This window comes from Penicillium psychrosexuale, assembly GCF_028828465.1.
Source record: "Penicillium psychrosexuale strain IBT 29551 chromosome Unknown utg000003l, whole genome shotgun sequence".
In the NCBI taxonomy this organism is placed as follows: domain Eukaryota; kingdom Fungi; phylum Ascomycota; class Eurotiomycetes; order Eurotiales; family Aspergillaceae; genus Penicillium; species Penicillium psychrosexuale.
The window spans coordinates 2161506-2180540 of NW_026643188.1; the positions used below are offsets into that span (position 1 = coordinate 2161506).

Genomic DNA, 19035 nt, shown 5'->3' on the forward strand with positions numbered 1-19035 from the left:
CGAAAAGCAAAAGCAAAGCCCGGCGAGTGGAGCAGTTCGTGTACAATGCTGGTAAATGGTAAAAAGAGGGTAAAGTATATGAAAGAGGGAGATGCCCAGGCGCTTTATGCGTGAAATCATCCAAAGCGGAAATTGTACCCATGTAATGTCCTTGTTTTCGATGGGGAAAAAGGTTTAGTTTTCTAGGGGAAATGATTGGACGAGATGAACGAGAGCGAAATTATTAATCTATAATTATTGTTTTTTTTTCCCTTCGTTTCAATGTTCTTTTAAATTGCCAATTTCGCTTTTCTCTTTTGCTTTTGTTCAATTCAGACTTCCGAATATATACAACCTACTAACCCGTTTATTTTCTTCAGTACAGAATCATAAAATTCTATCTTTTTCAATACCTTCACTATGTTCCGAGTGGGGAGAGTTGGATTGATAAAACCCTAGGAGTCTTTTTCCGGTGATCCGCCGGTGATCTTCCGGTTCCTTGACGTGGAACCCTAGATGATACACGTTATGTGTCCGTCTCTTCACCAAGGCATTCTACCCAGGACACATACTATCGCGATTCTCGCGGCCGATGGCTCCTAGGTAAGCTCGATCGACCAATAGAGGTCGGTTCCATCTAGCTGGGAATATGCAACCCGCCCAGCCACGGGCCGCCTTCAACCTTTCTGCTGGGATTTGCCCTTTAAATCTGGTCGATCAGCAGAATGATTTCCAAAAAAAGTTGTGCAGAACCCTGCAGGGTCATCCTAGAATAGTCATGGAAGGCCGTAATTCCCCGAGGGTATGAAATTTCTTCTTCTTCATATATCACGTTTTCTAATCAAAAAGAAAAGCAAAAGCAAAAGCGAAGTTCGGCTGTGATAATAATGGGTTCTATACTGGGGAACTCTCGGCCCCGTAGAGACGTGGAGCAATTGGGATTTTCCCTCTCAAAATGAATTCAAATCCGTAAAATCACGGTGCCCACGCCAAGACCTGTGCTACTCGGGTTTGACTCGAATAACAAAGTGTCGGAATAATTCCGAAGATTCACCAAGTCCTATATGATGCTCGAGTTTCCTTGGTTATTCTTTTCTCCTTATGCATGACGACTCCGGCTCCTACCGTATTAGCTCTAGCGGTCGGAAGAGAGGAGATGATCCTGTCAGAATTAGCGTCGGGCGTTCTAAAGCCTGGGCTTTCTCCTACTTGCCCAAAGTGGCTCCAAAATGAGAGATGAGGGGCACATAGCATCACGGAAGCATAAAAGTTTCCTGTACTCTGGGTCTTCATTTTTTTTTCGTTTATTCTCTCATGACGTCTGAAGTTCCCCGCGGTACAAACTGTGACCTACTCGTACATCGTCTAGACATGAAGTACCCAAGTCCCCATCCTGAACTTTTATACTCTCGTTCACATGTCGATCAAAAAAAGGCGTGATTATAGCGCATAGTATATCTTGTAGACAGAAATAACAAATGTGACCAGGTATATCCCCCAATTTCAAGTATGCATATCCAAACCGCTCCAGCCCTGCTAAATACCTAAAAGATCCGAATCTGTCAAATCATGGTGATACCCTGATTCAAAGTAATTGTTGTCTTTGTATTTTATTTTGAAAAAGAAGGAGGGAAAAAAACAAAACGCGTTAACAATGGGTCAGTAGCCCAACCTTGCAGATAGAATCCCAAGCACAGCACCCCTGCAGCTATCCCAAAAATAATATTTCGCTGCCATGGAGCCGGGTTTCCATCCGAAGGGAACCCCCGGGAATTTATTATTGGAATTGAAATTCACCCGGACCCGGCGACTGGGAAAGTTGTTCGGGTTCCAATGCGTCGGTAGCGCCGGCTCCAGAGCCAATTTCCCAGGATTTCTAGTCGGTAACTATACTCCGTACATATATATATTCTTTAACGGACTTTTCAAGCGTTTTTTCTCCGCTAGTTGCCTAGGTATGTCAACGTATTTTTTTAGTTAAACTGTGTCTCTCTCGCACAACGGTAGATGCACGGTTCAGTGTTCGCCGAACTGCTAAGTCGTCACTCCACAGCGGAGTCACTTGGTAGTGGGGACAGCCCTTGGCAGTTTATCTCTTTTGAGATCCGTGCTTTAGTCGTTGGCATTTGAATACCCACTATATGCGGGACTTGTACGGAGTATGTACCATGGTTTCCTTGGTGTGGGGAGATAGGGCATCGGAAATTGCAGGTTCACAACCGAACAACTCCGAATACATACGAGTTGAAACACATGTTATACAAGATGCCAACGCTCTGAAAATCGGATAATGCCCTATCGGATTCGAGTTCAAGACTAGAAACAATATACTTGCTTTAGTATGTACCAGTACCTAGCTGGTAGAGCTGTACAACATATGTTGGAAACTTCAGTCGGCTAATTTGCATTGGATTCTAAGAAGAGAAAGAGCAAGTGACAGGCGTTTTGAGAATAATGTATGCAGCGGGAATCACCCTGAGCTGTACCTTGCTCCCGCCCTCGGTAGAATACTAACTATATACTTCTGATGTAGTTAAAGCCTATTCTATCACGAGTATCTTGAATCATAGCCTTAGGGTTTTCACCAAATGTACCTAATACTACGTGTCATGCATATAGGTAGAACAGCTGCCTGCTGGCGAAAGTATAGACCGCTTGGGTATTTTCACAGATATTTATTCCCCACAAATAACATCACTAGATTTTATTGGTTGCGGGTAACCTGTCTTTCCGTAAGAATTATCACTTCACGGGCGACCTTTTCAGCAGCTGGAGTTGCACTAAAGACGCACGACAATGCAGATACGAAACTAGCCAAAAGAAAAGCAAGAAAAATAATCATTTCCTTGTTATATCCTTGAACTCGATAACCGACACCCAATAAACCAACCATCAACCAACAACCTGCTATGCATGTACATAGGTGCGGGGTGAATTATTCACAGGCATGATCGGCTAGAGAGATCCACATAGTTCAGTTCACACCGTCGGCGAAGAAAATCCCAACACGTTGTCATCTTTTTACATATTAAAGTGGAACGAATTTTCTAGACCCCTCCATCGCTTAGAGAAAGTTAAACATATTTGGAATTGGAACTACAAGTCATTTGCTGATATGAATATGACTGGCTTGGGTGGAAGTCAAACACCCAATCGGCACGGCTCAGAACTGAAAGGTATGAGCACTACAACTGTCAGACGCAGGCGAGATGTAGATCATGCACGTCTACTCCGTACAGTTGGTCTAGAGAGGAAAATCATCCATCAACACCCAAGCCGCCTACCAATGAGAGGTTAGTATCCGAATGTTGAACCTGGTATTGTCTTGTTGACTTTCCCTATACGGCCTGGTCTCATTCAGAAGATTTCTCTATGTTGTAGGTCGTGCTCCAGAAGGGTCTTTCTTAACTCTAGGATAAACGGGTTATCTCCACTGCTGTGGTTCTATTGGCTGGAACGTGTCCATCTTACAGGAACGGTGCGAATCCGCGAGGGAGAAACAAAGAGCGGCTGGGATACGACGTACGTAATATAGTGGGTTGCAATATATATCATGAAGATCATCTACGGAGTATATACAATCAATATGTCCATTTCACCTGCTTGGCTCTTTTTGGAAGACAGCATATCATCAGAAAACTAGCATAGTCTCGTTGTCATTCTATTATATCTTCTATGCTAGTTTGGTCTATTAGGCTTCACTGTCCAACTACAGAAATATCTTCCCCATGTCTATCGGAGTTGCGGTCAAAATGAACAACGGGGAAGATCCTCAAGTGGATATATATAGCGTTCATTTCGTCATTCACTACAGAATCTAAGTGAGACTTCCATAGATTATGCATGCTTAGCCCAGTATCTGGAACAATAAGGATATCAGCAAATAGACTATTTAAACTAGTTATGGCAGGACGCAAACAGCATACTTCCCAATTAGGTTATATTGATATCGGCACGGATAAACTAAATACCGACATGACGCACCTTGTGATCTGGAGACCCCAAATGCAGTGCACCAACAACAAGCACCAACAACAACATATTTCTATTCTGCAAATATCATTTCGAAGCATTAGCGGTCATTTTGCATTTTCTATTCCTTGATCCTTTGTCCCATTGACTTTCTGAGGAGGACGGGGTACAGAAACACCAATTTGAGTGCTGACGCGCGACGCGCGACGCGTAAAGCATCAGATTTTACCTTCTAACAATTCTGTTTGCAATGGTACGCCAAATACCAGCTCGTTCCTCAAGGAGCCGGGTGACGCCTGCCCGTCAACCGAAGCGTCAGAGACAGGCAGACGATCATGCTCCAGATATCTATCAAGAACTGTTGGAGGAGGCCGAAGATAGAGATCCTGGTCAATTTGATTCGGACAGACCAATCAAAAGGCACAAGGCCGGAGATAGGAAAGCTATCCCTGTGGGATTAGGGGCCTCGGAACAAACACACCAGGGCTCAGAAACAAACCAACATAGCACCCAACCAGTGCAAACTGCTTACGATTCATCGACATCAGAAGAATCAGACGTTGATTGGGAAGACGTTAAATTACAGCAACCGTCTCAGTCTTTGTGGAATGGAAATTTTGTGCCTCAAGGCGACGACGAGGTGCTCCAGATCACACTAGAGCAGGAGCCCGAGAAGCACAAAAAAATGATCCAAAGAAGGAAGCCCTTAACTGGAGCCGAGAGAAAAACCAGATTGGATGTGCACAAATCTCATATTCTTTGCCTTCTTGGCCACGTCCAGTTGCGCAACATGTGGTGCAATGACGAGGGATTACAGGTGAGCGTTGGCCCACATGGGATATCGATTGGGGGGCTAACAGCGTCATAGGAATTCCTAAAGAAGACACTGCCTAAGAAAGTAGTGGCGCTTCTGCATCCAAATGAGAATAAACCACAATACAACAGATCTACCACGTTTATGGACGGCCTCAACCAGGCTGCAGATGCCTTCACACGCAGATTTAAGGTTACTAAACCAGGAATGAAACGGGCCCACTGGGCGGAAGATGAATATCAATTGAAGCAGAAATTGGTATCCTCTACAAGTTTTTCCATCAACAATTTTCCACTGACACGAATATGTAGGAGTCAATCATGTCGAATGCTGAAGTGTTTCTATCCAAAGGGGATTTTCGAACCCAAGCGAAGACAATGGAAGGCTCCCGAGACTTTGGGGCCCAGCTATTCTGTGCCTTATTGCGGTCTGTAGCCGTAGAGGCGAGACTTGTTTGCTCATTGCAACCGTTGCCATTTTCTGGCACTTTGAAAGACATGACACCGTCTAAACCAAAGCATCCATATATTGTGATATCCTCCGACGATCATGGCTCCTCAGCAGATGAACGAAGTAAGGGTGAAAAACCACCTGCAGCTTCGAGGCCTCGACGGATTGGACAGCCTAGATTCACACCCTCGCGTCCCCCCCAACCAAAATTCCATTCAGGCATGTCACTTCCAGCGATTACTAGTCTACGTCCAACTAACACCCATAGGTCCGATTGCAACATCGCGAGACTCGCCATTTCCGGTATTTTGGGTGGAAGCTTTCAACGAAGCTGCGCAGAAATGGGTTTCAATTGACCCCATCGTAACAAAAACCCTTGCTAAACCTTCGAAGTTTGAACCACCTGCGAGTGATTCATTGAATTTGATGAATTATGTGGTTGGTTTCGAGGACGACGCTTCCGCAAGAGATGTCACTCGTCGCTATGTAAAAGCGTTTAATGCAAAGACGCGGAAACTGCGCGTGGAATCTACACGGAACGGCGAGGAGTGGTGGAATAAAGCGCTAAAGGCCTACGAAAAGCCCTTCTTCGAGGATCGGGATGCGGCAGAGATTAGTGAACTAACATCCAAATCAGCAGCTGAGCCCATGCCACGCAATATCCAGGACTTCAAGGACCACCCCATCTATGCGCTCGAGCGACACGTTCGTCGCAATGAAGTGATCCATCCCAAACGCATCATTGGGCACGTGGGGTTGGGAAAAAGCGTAGCGCGGAGTGAGACATCAGAACCCGTTTATCGTCGAGCTGACCTGCATATTGTGCGAAGCTCCGATAAATGGTATCGCCTTGGGCGGGACGTTAGAGCTGGCGAGCAGCCTCTCAAGCGTGTTGCTGTAATCCGAAATAAAGCCGGGGGCTTGAGTGACGATGAAGATGAAAACGAGTCTCAAGAGACTACACTATACGCCGAGTTCCAGACGGAAATCTACGTTCCACCACCAGTAGTCCAGGGGAGAATCCCGAAGAACGCATATGGGAACCTCGATGTCTATGTGCCCAGTATGGTTCCGTTTGGCGGAGTTCACATCAAGCGGCCGGAGGCAGTTCGAGCTGCTCGAATTCTTGGCATTGACTATGCCGACGCAGTCACTGGATTTGACTTTAGAGGCCGTCGAGGCACGGCTGTATTCGGGGGAATTGTTATTGCCGTCGAATACCAAGAAGCGCTTGAGGAAGTTTTGAGGGGTCTGGAAGATGAGAGGCGGCATGCTGCACTGGAGGCAAGAACTGCGGAGGCTCTGCGATTCTGGCGGCTCTTTTTGATGAAACTTAGGATCGCAGAAAGAGTCAAGGAATATGCTAGCGATAACGAAGAACAACAGCTCGAAGGTATCGAAGACGAAATGGATGTTGAAGATGCTGGTGGTGGTTTCTTTCCTGAACCAGACCAACCAGCCAATAGCCCGTCCCTGAAAGTCCTGGGAAAGGGCAAAATGGTACACGACCAGAATTTCCCCGAAGAATACACGGAAACAGAGATGGAACCGTCATTGCACGAGGAGGATTATACGCTTGGAGGCGGGTTTCTGCCCGATGATCATGACCCAGCTCCGAACCCAGTGGAACCCCCCGAGCCTGCGCCTTTGGCCGTAAACCCGACATCGATTCCTGAGATTATTGCCAGGAAAAAAGCATTGAAGACCCCCCGCTACTCACTGGTGGTTGTCCCAAACCACGGCTTAAACCCGACATCCGTACCCGGAGTCCTCGCAGGATCATCTGACAATGTTCCTATCGCAGTGGATTCATCCACAAATGGTGGCTCCAAATCCGCAAGTGTGGTCACTATCTCCCGGCCACCGTCACCAGTGCCCAATTATGATTCTGATAGCGAGATCGAGAAGGGATCCTTGCTTTCTGAGGACCCTGAAGATGAGGATGCAATTCCCGAATGGCTGATGTCTGATGAGGACTAGTTTTTGATAGTTAGACCTGCTGTATGCTATCTATGTACGCTGAAAATTAAATATTGAAATAAAACATTCAAATAAAACCAAATCTTCAGAGCTGCTGTATTGCTTTTGGTAACGCCTTCACTACCACCTGTGTTTTGTATTGATCACATCTTAATCGCGCTTATGTATCATTATAGCGCAATTCCATACAACAGCCCGGCCGGGCTAGCTCAATCGGTAGAGCGTAAGACTCTTAATCTTAAGGCTGCGGGTTCGACCCCCGCGTTCGGCTATTCCTAAAACCAAACCTGAGATTTCATTTTTTTGCTTTTTTTTTGCTTTTTTCATCTTCCAATTTGAGGATTAGACAGTCCAGATTTGGGATAATTGCATTGTTCTTTTAGTTTGTGTCCTTAACTCCATTGTAAATGCAAGGGGGTGGGGTCTACTCCGTATAATGCACGAACCAAGTCGATATTAGCGACGCGTCGACGCGAACCGCCTTAGGCATCTCTCTCCCCTAACGTCATCTTTTACCTTTAGGCTCCCAGTCCGATGTTTAGCCTTGAACCATTGCTGTTGCGATGAAAGAACCACCGCCTGAATCTAGAAACCTGCCAGAGACTCCTCGAAATCAGTTCCACACTCCGAGAAGGCATATTCCACAAGGTCTTCCAACAACCGCCACGAAAACCAAGACCGCACGGAACCGACCACCACAGTCATCGACATCGGCAAGCATTCGTAAGCGAACATCGCTGCCACGAGTTCAGTCTACTCTCACGCAAATTGACTTTGTGACACAGTCCACACCTTCGAATGATGACCAGCTTAGCTACATCGACGAACACAAACGTGGTGACGATACACACGACACAACTGAGCGGCCAAATGTAGATGATGAGTCCGACAAGGATTCAGACTATCTTCCTGCTCCACCACTTCGGTCGGCCCGTATCTCGAAATTCAGAATGAGCGAACGAGAGCGCGATTCGGATGAACGCCCGCAGAAGCGGAGGAGCTCTGGATTCGCTAGTCGAGATACACACCGAAGTCATGGACCACGAAAGAGCGAGGCCCCAAGGGCGAGTATTCGTCCTAGGGGCGGTCGAAAATCACTGGAGAAGTCAGCGGGGAAGCGGGACAAGACCTTAACTCAGATGGACTTTGTACGACGTTACATTACCATCGATGATGATGATGACGATGTGAACATGGGATATATTCAGCCGACACCGCAGAAAAAGGGGATGAAAGATGAACTAGCCGAGCACACGCCGAAATTGAATCAACCACAATCTACGAAGCGTCCGACCTCCACCAAACGAAATCGCAGAGCTTTGGAAGAAGAGCTGGATCTCTCAACGGGCGAACCTATATCTCAGCAAAACGAAGCACAGCAGTCAAATCCTGGAAGCGAAGGTGAGGGGGAGCGGGTATCTGCAGCTCCCGTGACACCACGGAAGCTTCGCGCACGCGAGATACCTTCTTCACAGACGCCTGAAAGCCCCGGACTCGCTATTATAACCTCATCTCAATTTCGCGGCGCTACTCGCTCTCCTTCAAAACATAACCCGCTGAACCCCACGAATAATTCTACGTATCCTGTCAAAGAAGAAACCACGGAGGCTCGGCGAGTGGTCGGGGATTCACAAGGCCCTGAAGGTGAATCTTTACCACGACCAACAACATTCGATTCTCCAGGGATCTATAACAATTTGATTCACCCCGATCTGACAACTACCGAGGAATTTCCTTCATCTGCACCTCCAACGGAGTCGACTTCCCAGGAATTTCCCACCGAAGAAAATGGGAACTCGAGAAATGAACCCACCAAAAGGGAGAGGACAGTCATCTATGAAACGGACGCGGACTCAGAATACGGAGACTTTGAGGACAACCTTAATGGAAGTTCCGTGACACCATCTCCAAAGAAAGCAAACCGACCAATTGGTCCACAAGACGGCTTACGGGGGACTGAACACAGCGCGGAGTCATCCAAGGATGATTCTCAAGAACTTCCTCTACCAGTTGTGCAATCGAGCCCTGAACCCAATGATCCTCCATCCGAAGGTCCAATGTCTGATGCCTCAATTTGTTATCGAAGAATGCACGCAGCTACACAATTCCCGCACGAGCCAATCCCAATGCTGAATACACAGAAGATGGCTGAGCTGTTCCCTCACGGAGGCAGTACCCAGTACACAAACTTGGAGGCATGGAGGCCTTCTCTTCGCAAACAGGCGACGGGGCCACTCTCGCAGACACAGAGCCAGGAAGGCGACAAAGAGTCTACTGAAATGGTCCCCGAGTCATCGCCTATCCGAGAACAAGAACGTGGAATCGATTCAGGTGATAGTTCGTTCCAACGACCTCGTGTTCCTGGCTCAGTGGTCCAAGTCGAGTCCTCACAGGCAGTGGACCGAGATCCTCAATGGCAGGGCCGAGTCCTCTCACGAAGCCAGCTGCTCACATCAAGCGTCATGGAGAGCATTCCACTCCCGAACTTTTGGATGGGGAGTCAGGATAGTGTAGGAGAGCCTTATAGCTTACCTGAAGGATGACATTGTTTCCGAGACCATTATTCAATGGATTATGATTTATGAAGACTTAGAATATTATTCAATATGATCACTATAATCTTTACCTTGAAGCCGCTGACCAATGTGTTTATACGCTGTGCGGTGTGCACTGTGCGGTGTACGATGTAGTTTTGGGGATCGTCGCAAGCGGGGCGGTCGGGTGATGGACGAACGCGGAGAGACAGCAACCTTGTGGTTCCAAAGTCTTTGACCCTCTTTTCCCTCTTGCAACTTCCTAATCATGGATATCGCCTACGATCACATCCAGGAAGAGGCATTTTCGAACGAAGAGGGAGCCCCCTCCGAGTCTAAGCCTCAGGAGTCCAACGCTAATCTCAACGATGAGCTACAAGAGACATTCCGCGCCTTCTCCGCCAGTCCATGGGGCTCCCGAATTGGAGGACTATGGAACAATGTACGCAAACAGGGAGAAACATACTACGAGGGTGCTCGCCAGGAGTACGCAGCTGCCAGCGAGGAAGCTGTGAAAGGATTTTCAGGTCTCAGGGAAACACTCGCCGACCGGACAAAGGGGCTGTCTCTCAGCACAGCTGCTTTGACGGGCAGTGGCGAGGGACAAAGTGACGAGACCACCACACCCACAGCTGCCGCAGGGGAAGTAAAATCTGGCGACAAGAAAGAAGTCGAAGGCGCTGGCGCCAGTGGAGAAAGCTTTATTACTCGGTTGAAGGCGGAAGCCGCTCGGCGATTGAAGGAGATTGAGAAGGCAGAGGAAGCAGCCGACGAAGCGATTCTGCGATTCGGAATGAATATCGGCCAGAAGCTGCGTGAGGCGGTTAGCATTGTGCCGCCCGATACCGATGAGTCCGGCAAGCTTCTTTTCGAGAGCAAGGATGCTGAGGGAAAGCGGGTCATTCATGCTACACGGTTCGAGGCACAGCTGCACGTTATCCATTCAAACCTGGAAAGCTTCAGCAAGGACCCGGTCAGTGACGAGTGGCCTTCGTTCAAGAAGGAGTTCAATGTCGAAATCAAGACGGATGAGATCGCCGCCGATCTAGAGAAATACCCCGAGCTCCGTTCGGCTATGGAGAAGCTAGTGCCGGAGCAGGTGGAATATGTGGACTTCTGGACTCGTTACTACTTCTTGCGTCTCGTCGTGGAGACCGAGGAGAAGAAGCGCAAGGAGCTTTTGAAGGGTATATTGAGTCCATCATTACGGTGATTGTTGTTTTCCAATTTTAACCACTTCTACTTTACAGGTGCCAATGCCGAAGACGAAGAAGAGGTCGGCTGGGACGACGACTCTGACTCTGAGTCTCAGTCTCCGTCTACTCCACATGTCCGCTCCGGTGCCCAGACTCTCGCTCCCACCAAAGAAATCCAGAAAGCCGAGCCTCGCCGGTCTAACGACCAGCAATCTCAAGCCGACAGCGAATCCAGCTACGATGTTGTGAGTGGCGCTGCCAGCCGTACACCCGGTAGTCCTAAGGAAAAGAGTCCCTCCGCTGCGAAGGCGGATGAGAGCGACGAAGATTGGGAGTAACTCCCTTTTTCTTTTCAAGGACCATCAGCAAGATGATCTAAGTTGGTTCCGAGGGCACCTGTTTATACCATATACCCCCTGAGAGCGTGGTCTTGCTACTGCGTGCGCCAGCTTAAACACGGCTCCCTAAGAAATCTGCTTTGGTTGGAGTTTAGGAATGTTGGGTCTTTTATTTTTGGCGTTTCGGGCTTTTCCCCTCCTTTTATTCCCAGCTTTGTTTTCTGCAACTTGCTTTCAGCGAGCGATGTTATCTGTCTATGCGGTTGATATCTGAATACACGTCATTCCTTCTATTTGAACAGTATCTCACCACGGGGATCTGACTATCTATAGCCCCTAGGTAGATATCAACTGACATCCAACAGCCGCTATGGATGATGGCATTCGCCAAAACAATTTCCAGCAGAGGATTCGTTCGCAAGGTAGGAGGAAAATGCACCCGCTATCTCATAATCATGATCATAATACATGTATGTCTAAGGCACCATAGTCCACGAATTTCCCATTCATTTCCTATTCAATCTGTCGCGTTCAGGCCCTAGATCTCTAGCATTCAGAGGCCTACCCATCTTTTTCGAAAGAGGCGACTCAGCATACGCAGGCCTCATACCACGCTGACTACTGGGACGGACATTCGGCGAGCTTTTGCGCATCGGGGTTTCCGGTGTGCTTTCCCTGGAGCGTATATGGAAGCCCTGCGATTGCCTAGTAGGCGAGTAAGGATCGCCGCCATACTGGTGGGGGTCACTATCGGGCTCCCAGCCGTACTGGTAATCCTCGCCGCGGTGTTTGACGGGGCTTTCATTGTAGGGGTCCCAGCCGACGCGACGACGGGCCTCCGAGCGCAGCCGCTGGCGGTGCTGTTCGTCACCACCAGCGCCGGTAGTGGAGGATTCTTCCAGGAAGAAGTTCAGGAGCTCGTCGCTGATGGAGAGGTGGGATTGTTGCTGGAATTGCTGAAGGGATGTTAGGCGAAGGAGGGTTTCGAGAAGGGAGAGGGAGGTGCGGATGTTCTCGAAGTGAGGGTTGGAGACTGTTGTTGTGGCAGGGGCGGATGAGAATGAGTGATTTAGGGGAGATGCGGAGTGAGATGAATGCCCCTTCTCATCAAGCGACAGCTTGGCCATCATATTTGGGTCGATTGAGGGTCCGTCTGCGGATGGTTCAAGATTTTCAGCTTCGGACTCGGTATCGGAGGTTTCATCTTCGTTGTAGACTTCAAATGCGATCCATTCTGGGTCCAGTCCAGGAGGCAGACGCCATTCTTCGGGGATGGAGTCTTCATGCAGATAATCGAAGCTGCTAGTTTCCGGACTGTCCCCTCCGTTCAGCTGTGCATCGAGTTGAGCTTGTTCCTCGTCCGCTAGTCCCTCCGATTCTGCCTGAGTAAAGTCCTCCTCCATCTCGTCACGTTCCATCATGCGCCGTGGCGGGAGAGCATTTAGGTCCCGTTTTAATAGCAACACCGGGTTATTCGTTTCACCCTCTGTGCTGATATTGAGGATCCTTCCGGTATCTGCGTAGAATATCTTTGAAATTTGATGTATAGGAAGAATCTCCCGGATTCCTGCCGTGGAAATGCCTTCATAGTTTTCGGGTTGCGGATCATTCTCATCGATTGTGTGTACTCGGCCATCATCTAGGTCTTCGATGATCAGGACTTGATAAGTGTACTCATCGGCCCCGGCTAGTCCCGGAAGCTTTGTCCGTGGGCGTTGGCCTGGAGCCTGCAATGCAGCTATTGGAACGCGACGCAGCTTCAAACGTGCCTTGTGCATGACTTCCTTCCACGTAGCCTCGCGGACAGATTCTTCGTCATGAGGTCGCAAGTGGCTGGCAAATAGCATGTACATCGATAAGGTAAAAGTTGGCCCAACTTGGACTGCCTGAGATGGGGACATTGAATATTGTGTATCCCCTGCTGTGAGAAACGTGCTTGCTTGGAGAAGTCGGGATGGCGATACCGTTGCGGGTAAGTTAGTGGATAACTTGGCCCCAGAGGTGGTGATGGCCAGATTCATCAGTGGCACTGCGTCTTCAATCCGAGCCAACAGATTCTTGATATCTTTGATAATAAGCTTGATTTCTTTCTCGCTGTTCGTCTGATCTTTGGACGATCTTGCTCCTTTGCGTCTCAATTCTTCAGATGCCGCGGCTCTTCCCAGCCGCTGTCCGAGGGCTTGAATGTCCCATCTCAGGGACTTTGTGAGGGCGACAGCAGATTCCAATGACGTATTTCCTCGAGCAGCACTAGACAAATTGTGAGCTTTCTGACAATTCAGCCCAGTGTCGGGTGACTCACATCAACTCAATCATGTCAATAGCTGGGGCGATAACTTGTATCTTGCTTTCCAGGCGTTGTTGCAAGGATATTAGCTCCTCTCTGTCCTCGCTCTTGACATTCTGGCCAAGAAAAGAGAATTGATCAGCGCCTGGCTTCTTTCTGCACTCAAGAAGAACGCTTACCTTGAGCAAGCGCGACGACTGGCGCATTGCATAGCTAGCAGTTATCGCAATTCCCGACCTGTGACGGCTCTTAGCATTGGATGGTGTGGTTCTTCCGTCATTATCAAGCATACCGAATAGCATAATTCATTGCCTGCCGGGTGAGCTATATGAAATGCACGAATTAGCTCTTCGCCCCATCGCCAGTGACATACGAGACAAACCCCAGTTAAAAAAGTATCCATTTTGGTTCAAGCTGGAGGCCAACGGCCTTTGAAATTTGCAGTGTAGATCGTATTGACAGGCATATAAAACACCCCTGAGCAACCTAGGAATTAAACCAGGTGCTTATCGATAAGAGAATGAGAGCTCAAAGGAGATGAGACTCCCCGACAACTTGTAGCTTTGACCTTGGAAATAGACAATGTAGTGAAGTTAAACGATTGAAAAAGGCATAAGAATAAGCAAACATAATGGTTTCCGACAAACATTTATTCACCTTCTCACATTTAACAGAGGAAACCCATTCCATATAATATCACGTGAAAAAGATAGTTATCGCGGGGTCTTAGTCATTCACCTGTGCAAAATCAAAAGGCACTAGGACCCCTCTTATTGACCCAACCTGTATTTGTCCAAATCCGTCTTGGTTTGGTATTTTCGTGTTAATACGACTTTGGATCTTATTTCACGATGTCAAACCAAACACCTGAATCCTGGGAGGATGAGCTTTCCCGACAGGCTGAGGGCGTTAACCTGAACGCACAATCTCGCCCTCAGGCCCAGGCACCCTCATTCCAACCCGGCGCCGCCTCTTTCACACCTGGAGCCTCTTCCTTCGTCCCCGGACAGCAGTATCAACAGTATGCTGGCTATCCCCAGCAGGGATACCCCCAGTATGGTCAACAACAGGCCTATGGTGGCTACCAGCAGCAGCAGCAACCCTACGGCCAGTACAACGCCTATGCCCAGCAGCCCGGTGGCTTCAGCCAGTACAACAATGGACAGCAACAGCAGCAATACGGTGGCTATAATCAGCAGCCTCGCCAGAATGCGCCTGTAGCGGCACAACAGCAACCCCAGGCTGCAGCACCCGCCCAGTCCGCTCCAAAGCCCGCATCAGCTGCCCTTCCCAAGACCAAGGTTCTGTCTATCGGCGCCACCTCCTCCAACGCTGCCCCCAAGACCAAGGTCCTTTCGATCAGCACTCCTATCCCGACAGCCAAGCCTGCTGACACCACCCCCAAGGAGGCCAATGGTGATACTAAGGGCCCCGCAGCTGCTGAGGCAGGTTCAAAGGTGGCGGCCACCAAAAGCCTTGACAAGACAGACAAGGCCGCTGCCACTGGCACTTCTACTCCTACGCCATCTTCCGGCCGCTCTAGCCCTGGACGTTCCAGCCCAGCCCGCGGCGAGGCAGCCAAGCAAGCTCGCGAGGTCAACGCCGTCGCGAAGTCACAGCAAACTGATGTCGATGAAGCAACCCTAAAGGAGATTTACGGTGAGCGGAGAGAGCACGTTAACGTCGTCTTCATCGGTCACGTCGACGCTGGCAAGTCTACCCTTGGAGGTTCCCTCCTGCATGCCACCGGCATGGTTGATGAGCGTACACTGGACAAATACAAGAAGGAGGCCAAGGAAGCCGGTCGAGAGACCTGGTACCTTTCGTGGGCTCTTGATCTGACCCAAGAGGAACGTTCCAAGGGTAAGACAGTCGAGGTTGGCCGTGCCTTCTTCAAGGTCACCATCCCGCACCCGGAGGGCGATATCGAGCGTCAATTCTCCATCTTGGATGCCCCTGGTCACAAGTCCTATGTTCCTCATATGATTGGTGGTGCATCTCAGGCCGATCTCGGTTGTTTGGTTATCTCTGCTCGTAAGGGTGAGTACGAGACTGGATTTGAGAAAGGTGGCCAGACCCGCGAGCACGCACTTCTTGCGCGCAACACTGGAGTTAGCAAGTTGGTGATTGCTGTTAACAAAATGGACGACCCCACCGTCGAATGGAGCAAGGCCCGGTTCGATGAATGCACCATCAAGGTTATCAAGTTCCTGGAAGCCCTGGGCTACAAGAAGTCGGACATCTTCTGCATGCCTATCTCTGCTCAGCGCACTATCGGTATCAAAGACAGAATTCCCAAAGATGTGTGCGATTGGTACGACGGTCCATCGCTGCTCGAATTCCTGACTGCGTTCGAGCTCCCTGAGCGTAAGGTCAACGCGCCGTTCATGATGCCGATCAGCGCCAAGTACCGTGACATGGGTACTATGGCAGAGGGTCGCATTGAGTCCGGTATCATTAAGAAGAGTGGTACTTATCTCATGATGCCAAACCGTGAGGAGGTTCAAATCTCTGCTATGTACGGTGAAACAGAAGAAGAGATTCCGACCGCCAAAGTTGGCGACCAGATTCGCCTGCGTCTCCGTGGTATCGAAGAAGAAGATTTCTTCCCTGGTTTCGTGCTCTGCTCACCTAAGCGCCCCGTTCACTGCGTATCTGCTTTCGAGGCTAAGATTCGTATCTTGGATCTGAAGAGCATTCTGACAGCCGGTTTCAACTGCGTCCTGCACGTCCACTCCGCTGTCGAGGAGGTTACTTTCGCCGCTCTCCTTCACAAGCTCGAGCCCGGCACCGGCCGCAAGAGCAAGCGTCCTCCTCAGTTTGCCAGCAGGGGCCAGACCATTATTGCCCGTCTGGAGGTTACCAGCAGCGCCGGTGCCGTTTGTGTCGAGACGTACGAAGAATACAACCAATTAGGTCGTTTCACTCTGCGTGATCAGGTATCTCCTCCACACTTTTTCTTAATATTGTTTCCTAACGTATCGTTTCTAGGGTCAAACCATTGCTATTGGTATGATTACCAAGCTCATCACTCCCGAGACCGAGGCCCAGTAAAGTGATTTTGCCACTGAGGGTGCCTGAATGTCTATATTCTCAAAAGTGCAACGAATCACAAAATAAAAGCAATGTGCTTGTGAGAAAATCCGAACAGGGAGGTACGGTTGGGCAGAGGTCGCGTAATGATACCACAGACAGTCCACAACTGATGATGATGAACATTTCTTTTTTCCACATTCTTTCCGCATATAGACTTTGCTCCATCTAATGAATCCAAGCGGTTGAACCGTATATGGATGGGTTCTTGGGTTATCCCCAGTGATATTGGGAGTAGCTTATGCGAGCCAGGTCTGATGAACGATCAATCATGGTAATAAATGCAAATATGTAAACAGAAAAGGATATCTATCCGACGGGTTTCCTGTCGTTACCAAGGCAAATCGGAAATAAAACAAAACATATTCAACAAATGCCCCGGTCTACCTCCTCTTTCCAACAACCTTCGTAAACCCATCATCGTCAATCTCAGGCTCAGCCCGCTCCCTTGGAGCCCGCACCAACTCAGGCGCCTCACCCATCTCAGTATCCTCTTCCTCACTCTCATCGTCCGTCTCCTGATCCTCATCTGCAGTCTCAACCCTCTGGAACTGACTCGCAGCAGAGCGATTTTGGCTCTTCTTGTGGAACTTCTCCAACATCTGCTGGATAGTGCCGAACTCGCCTCGATCTGTCTGCGTCTTCAGCTCCATGATCATGTCCGCGACGTCCGCAGCGCTCTCGTCGTCCACCGCCACGTCAAACTCGTCGTTCATCACTTGGACGAGCACTTCCTCCAGATCCACGGTGTCGGTCTCGGGTCGATCGGCCAGCATCTCGGAGATAGCGCCGCAAAGCCAGTCCCGCTTCTCGTTTGAGTTGGCACCGCCCCAGTTTGACTGCACGGCTAGTGAAAGGGCCGGCCAATTGTGGAGTGTGAGAGTGATCGCAAGGTCGAGGTAAGAGGCAGCATCTGTGGCCGGTTGGACGGTTGAAATTGTCGCCATTTTGGAGGGTTAAGTTTATATAGTTGTTGGACCTAAGGTGCGTTTGCGATTCTTTTTTTTTTTGGGGGCACGACTGATAGCACCCCGCGGTCTCGGTGGAGAAAAAGACCGACTTGCTGATGGAATGGGCAACTTAGGTTTGTGATAATGATGGAAACAGTCTCTTTGTCTTCTTGGGTCTCTTCGCAATCGGTCGCACTGTAGCGCAATTGAGTTCTCTTAATACTGTTATGTATATGGAAGGCTTTTTTTTTTTTTAAAAAAAAGAAATAATCCGATTAGATATTATATAGTCATGTGACCCGAACTCTTGGCAATATTGCCTCCAAGGTCCTTCGAGCTTCCTTCCAATAACATATGTTGTAGAATATTGTGCGATTGAGTTGAAATAATAAAAAAAAGGAAAATCTCCGATAGGGGGAATCGAACCCCCGGCTGCCGTGTGAGAGACGGCGATGTTAGCCACTACACCATATCGGAGGGGGACAGCGAATTACCCCGTTAGGTTTAGACTTGACCCCTTAAGTTTAGCGATCTTTGTCCTTATGCCTCCGTGTGTGGTTCTATATAGGTCCCCTGCTCTCCCTCCATCCAACAGCCCCGATTTTCTTTTTCGCCTTCTTTCTCCCCTACGCCTCACAGATGAGGCATTTTTGCTATTGATCCGGATCACCGAGCTCCTGAGCTCCGCCACCCCCTTTCCCCTGTGTGTGACTCGTCGGCTCTTCTGCGACCCCGCGTCTGCAATTCGAACTGCCCTCCCTCCTCCGGCCCTGTTTTCCTTCTCAGGCCCGACCATGGCGTCAGGTGTCAATCGACCGACCTATATTTGGCCTCCGCGCATGCAGGCGCATTCGCCCTACATGTTTATCAGAATATTCGTCCCTATGCAGCGGGCCTGAAAATCTGCCCTAGGGCCGACACCGCGCGAGAGCCTTGTCGTCAGCCTTGGCTGAAGAGCGCTAGCCTCAATATGGAACCGAATATGACCGGGATCGGATTACTCGGCTCAATTGATTGATCAGACTGGTTTGGCTGCGATTCGCGTCAGCCGGTACTTGCTCAGTAAGCGCAATTGATGCGACTAACACAGGCAGTTTTATTTTTACGATGACCGCAATAGTTCACGGCGGTCATGTCGATACCTCAAAACGGCCTTCGGATCTACAAAGCTGTGAGGTGGCGCCTTGATTCGCGCGGAAATATCCAGCTCCCTCGATTTTACACTAGTCTATCGCGCAACCGATTCCGGATACCTACGCGTCCCGGCCTTATCATCAAGGCGCCTGTGACCGTAGTCCCCGTTGTTTCCATGATCAATATTCATAAAAGGATGAGACAGACAAGGGCTAGGAACAAGTTATGCGGACTGGACATGTGCAGGGTGTGTGCCTCCGTGCTGGCCAGTCTTGCGCGTTTTGTCTTTTATCTCGAGACATGGAAAG

General features: G+C 49.2%; 6 protein-coding genes across 6 annotated transcripts; 4 read left to right on the plus strand and 2 right to left on the minus strand.

Annotated features, from left to right (window-relative positions):
• Positions 1–4201: 4201 nt before the first annotated feature.
• Positions 4202–7195, plus strand: N7518_004747 (uncharacterized protein; the record flags this gene model as incomplete). The annotated part of the gene is made up of 4 exons (XM_057185674.1): positions 4202–4768; positions 4820–5023; positions 5077–5338; positions 5484–7195. 4 exons carry the CDS (start codon positions 4202–4204, stop codon positions 7193–7195), a joined length of 2745 nt encoding a protein of 914 aa, XP_057042444.1.
• Positions 7196–7758: 563 nt separating this feature from the next.
• Positions 7759–9738, plus strand: N7518_004748 (uncharacterized protein; the record flags this gene model as incomplete). The annotated part of the gene is made up of 1 exon (XM_057185675.1): positions 7759–9738. One exon carries the CDS (start codon positions 7759–7761, stop codon positions 9736–9738), a length of 1980 nt encoding a protein of 659 aa, XP_057042445.1.
• A 259-nt stretch (positions 9739–9997) lies between these two features.
• On the plus strand, positions 9998–11263 carry N7518_004749 (BSD domain-containing protein; the record flags this gene model as incomplete). The annotated part of the gene is made up of 2 exons (XM_057185676.1): positions 9998–10916; positions 10980–11263. The coding sequence occupies 2 exons, from the start codon at positions 9998–10000 to the stop codon at positions 11261–11263; spliced, it is 1203 nt and encodes a 400-aa protein (XP_057042446.1).
• Positions 11264–11769: 506 nt separating this feature from the next.
• N7518_004750 (RanGTP-binding protein) lies at positions 11770–13859 on the minus strand (the record flags this gene model as incomplete). The annotated part of the gene is made up of 4 exons (XM_057185677.1): positions 11770–13513; positions 13566–13666; positions 13730–13787; positions 13843–13859. 4 exons carry the CDS (start codon positions 13857–13859, stop codon positions 11770–11772), a joined length of 1920 nt encoding a protein of 639 aa, XP_057042447.1.
• A 542-nt stretch (positions 13860–14401) lies between these two features.
• On the plus strand, positions 14402–16604 carry N7518_004751 (translation termination factor GTPase eRF3; the record flags this gene model as incomplete). Its single annotated transcript, XM_057185678.1, has 2 exons — positions 14402–16489; positions 16542–16604. 2 exons carry the CDS (start codon positions 14402–14404, stop codon positions 16602–16604), a joined length of 2151 nt encoding a protein of 716 aa, XP_057042448.1.
• Positions 16605–17026: 422 nt separating this feature from the next.
• Positions 17027–17590, minus strand: N7518_004752 (pre-rRNA-processing TSR2 family protein; the record flags this gene model as incomplete). Its single annotated transcript, XM_057185679.1, has 1 exon — positions 17027–17590. The coding sequence occupies one exon, from the start codon at positions 17588–17590 to the stop codon at positions 17027–17029; it is 564 nt and encodes a 187-aa protein (XP_057042449.1).
• Between the last annotated feature and the right edge of the window lie 1445 nt (positions 17591–19035).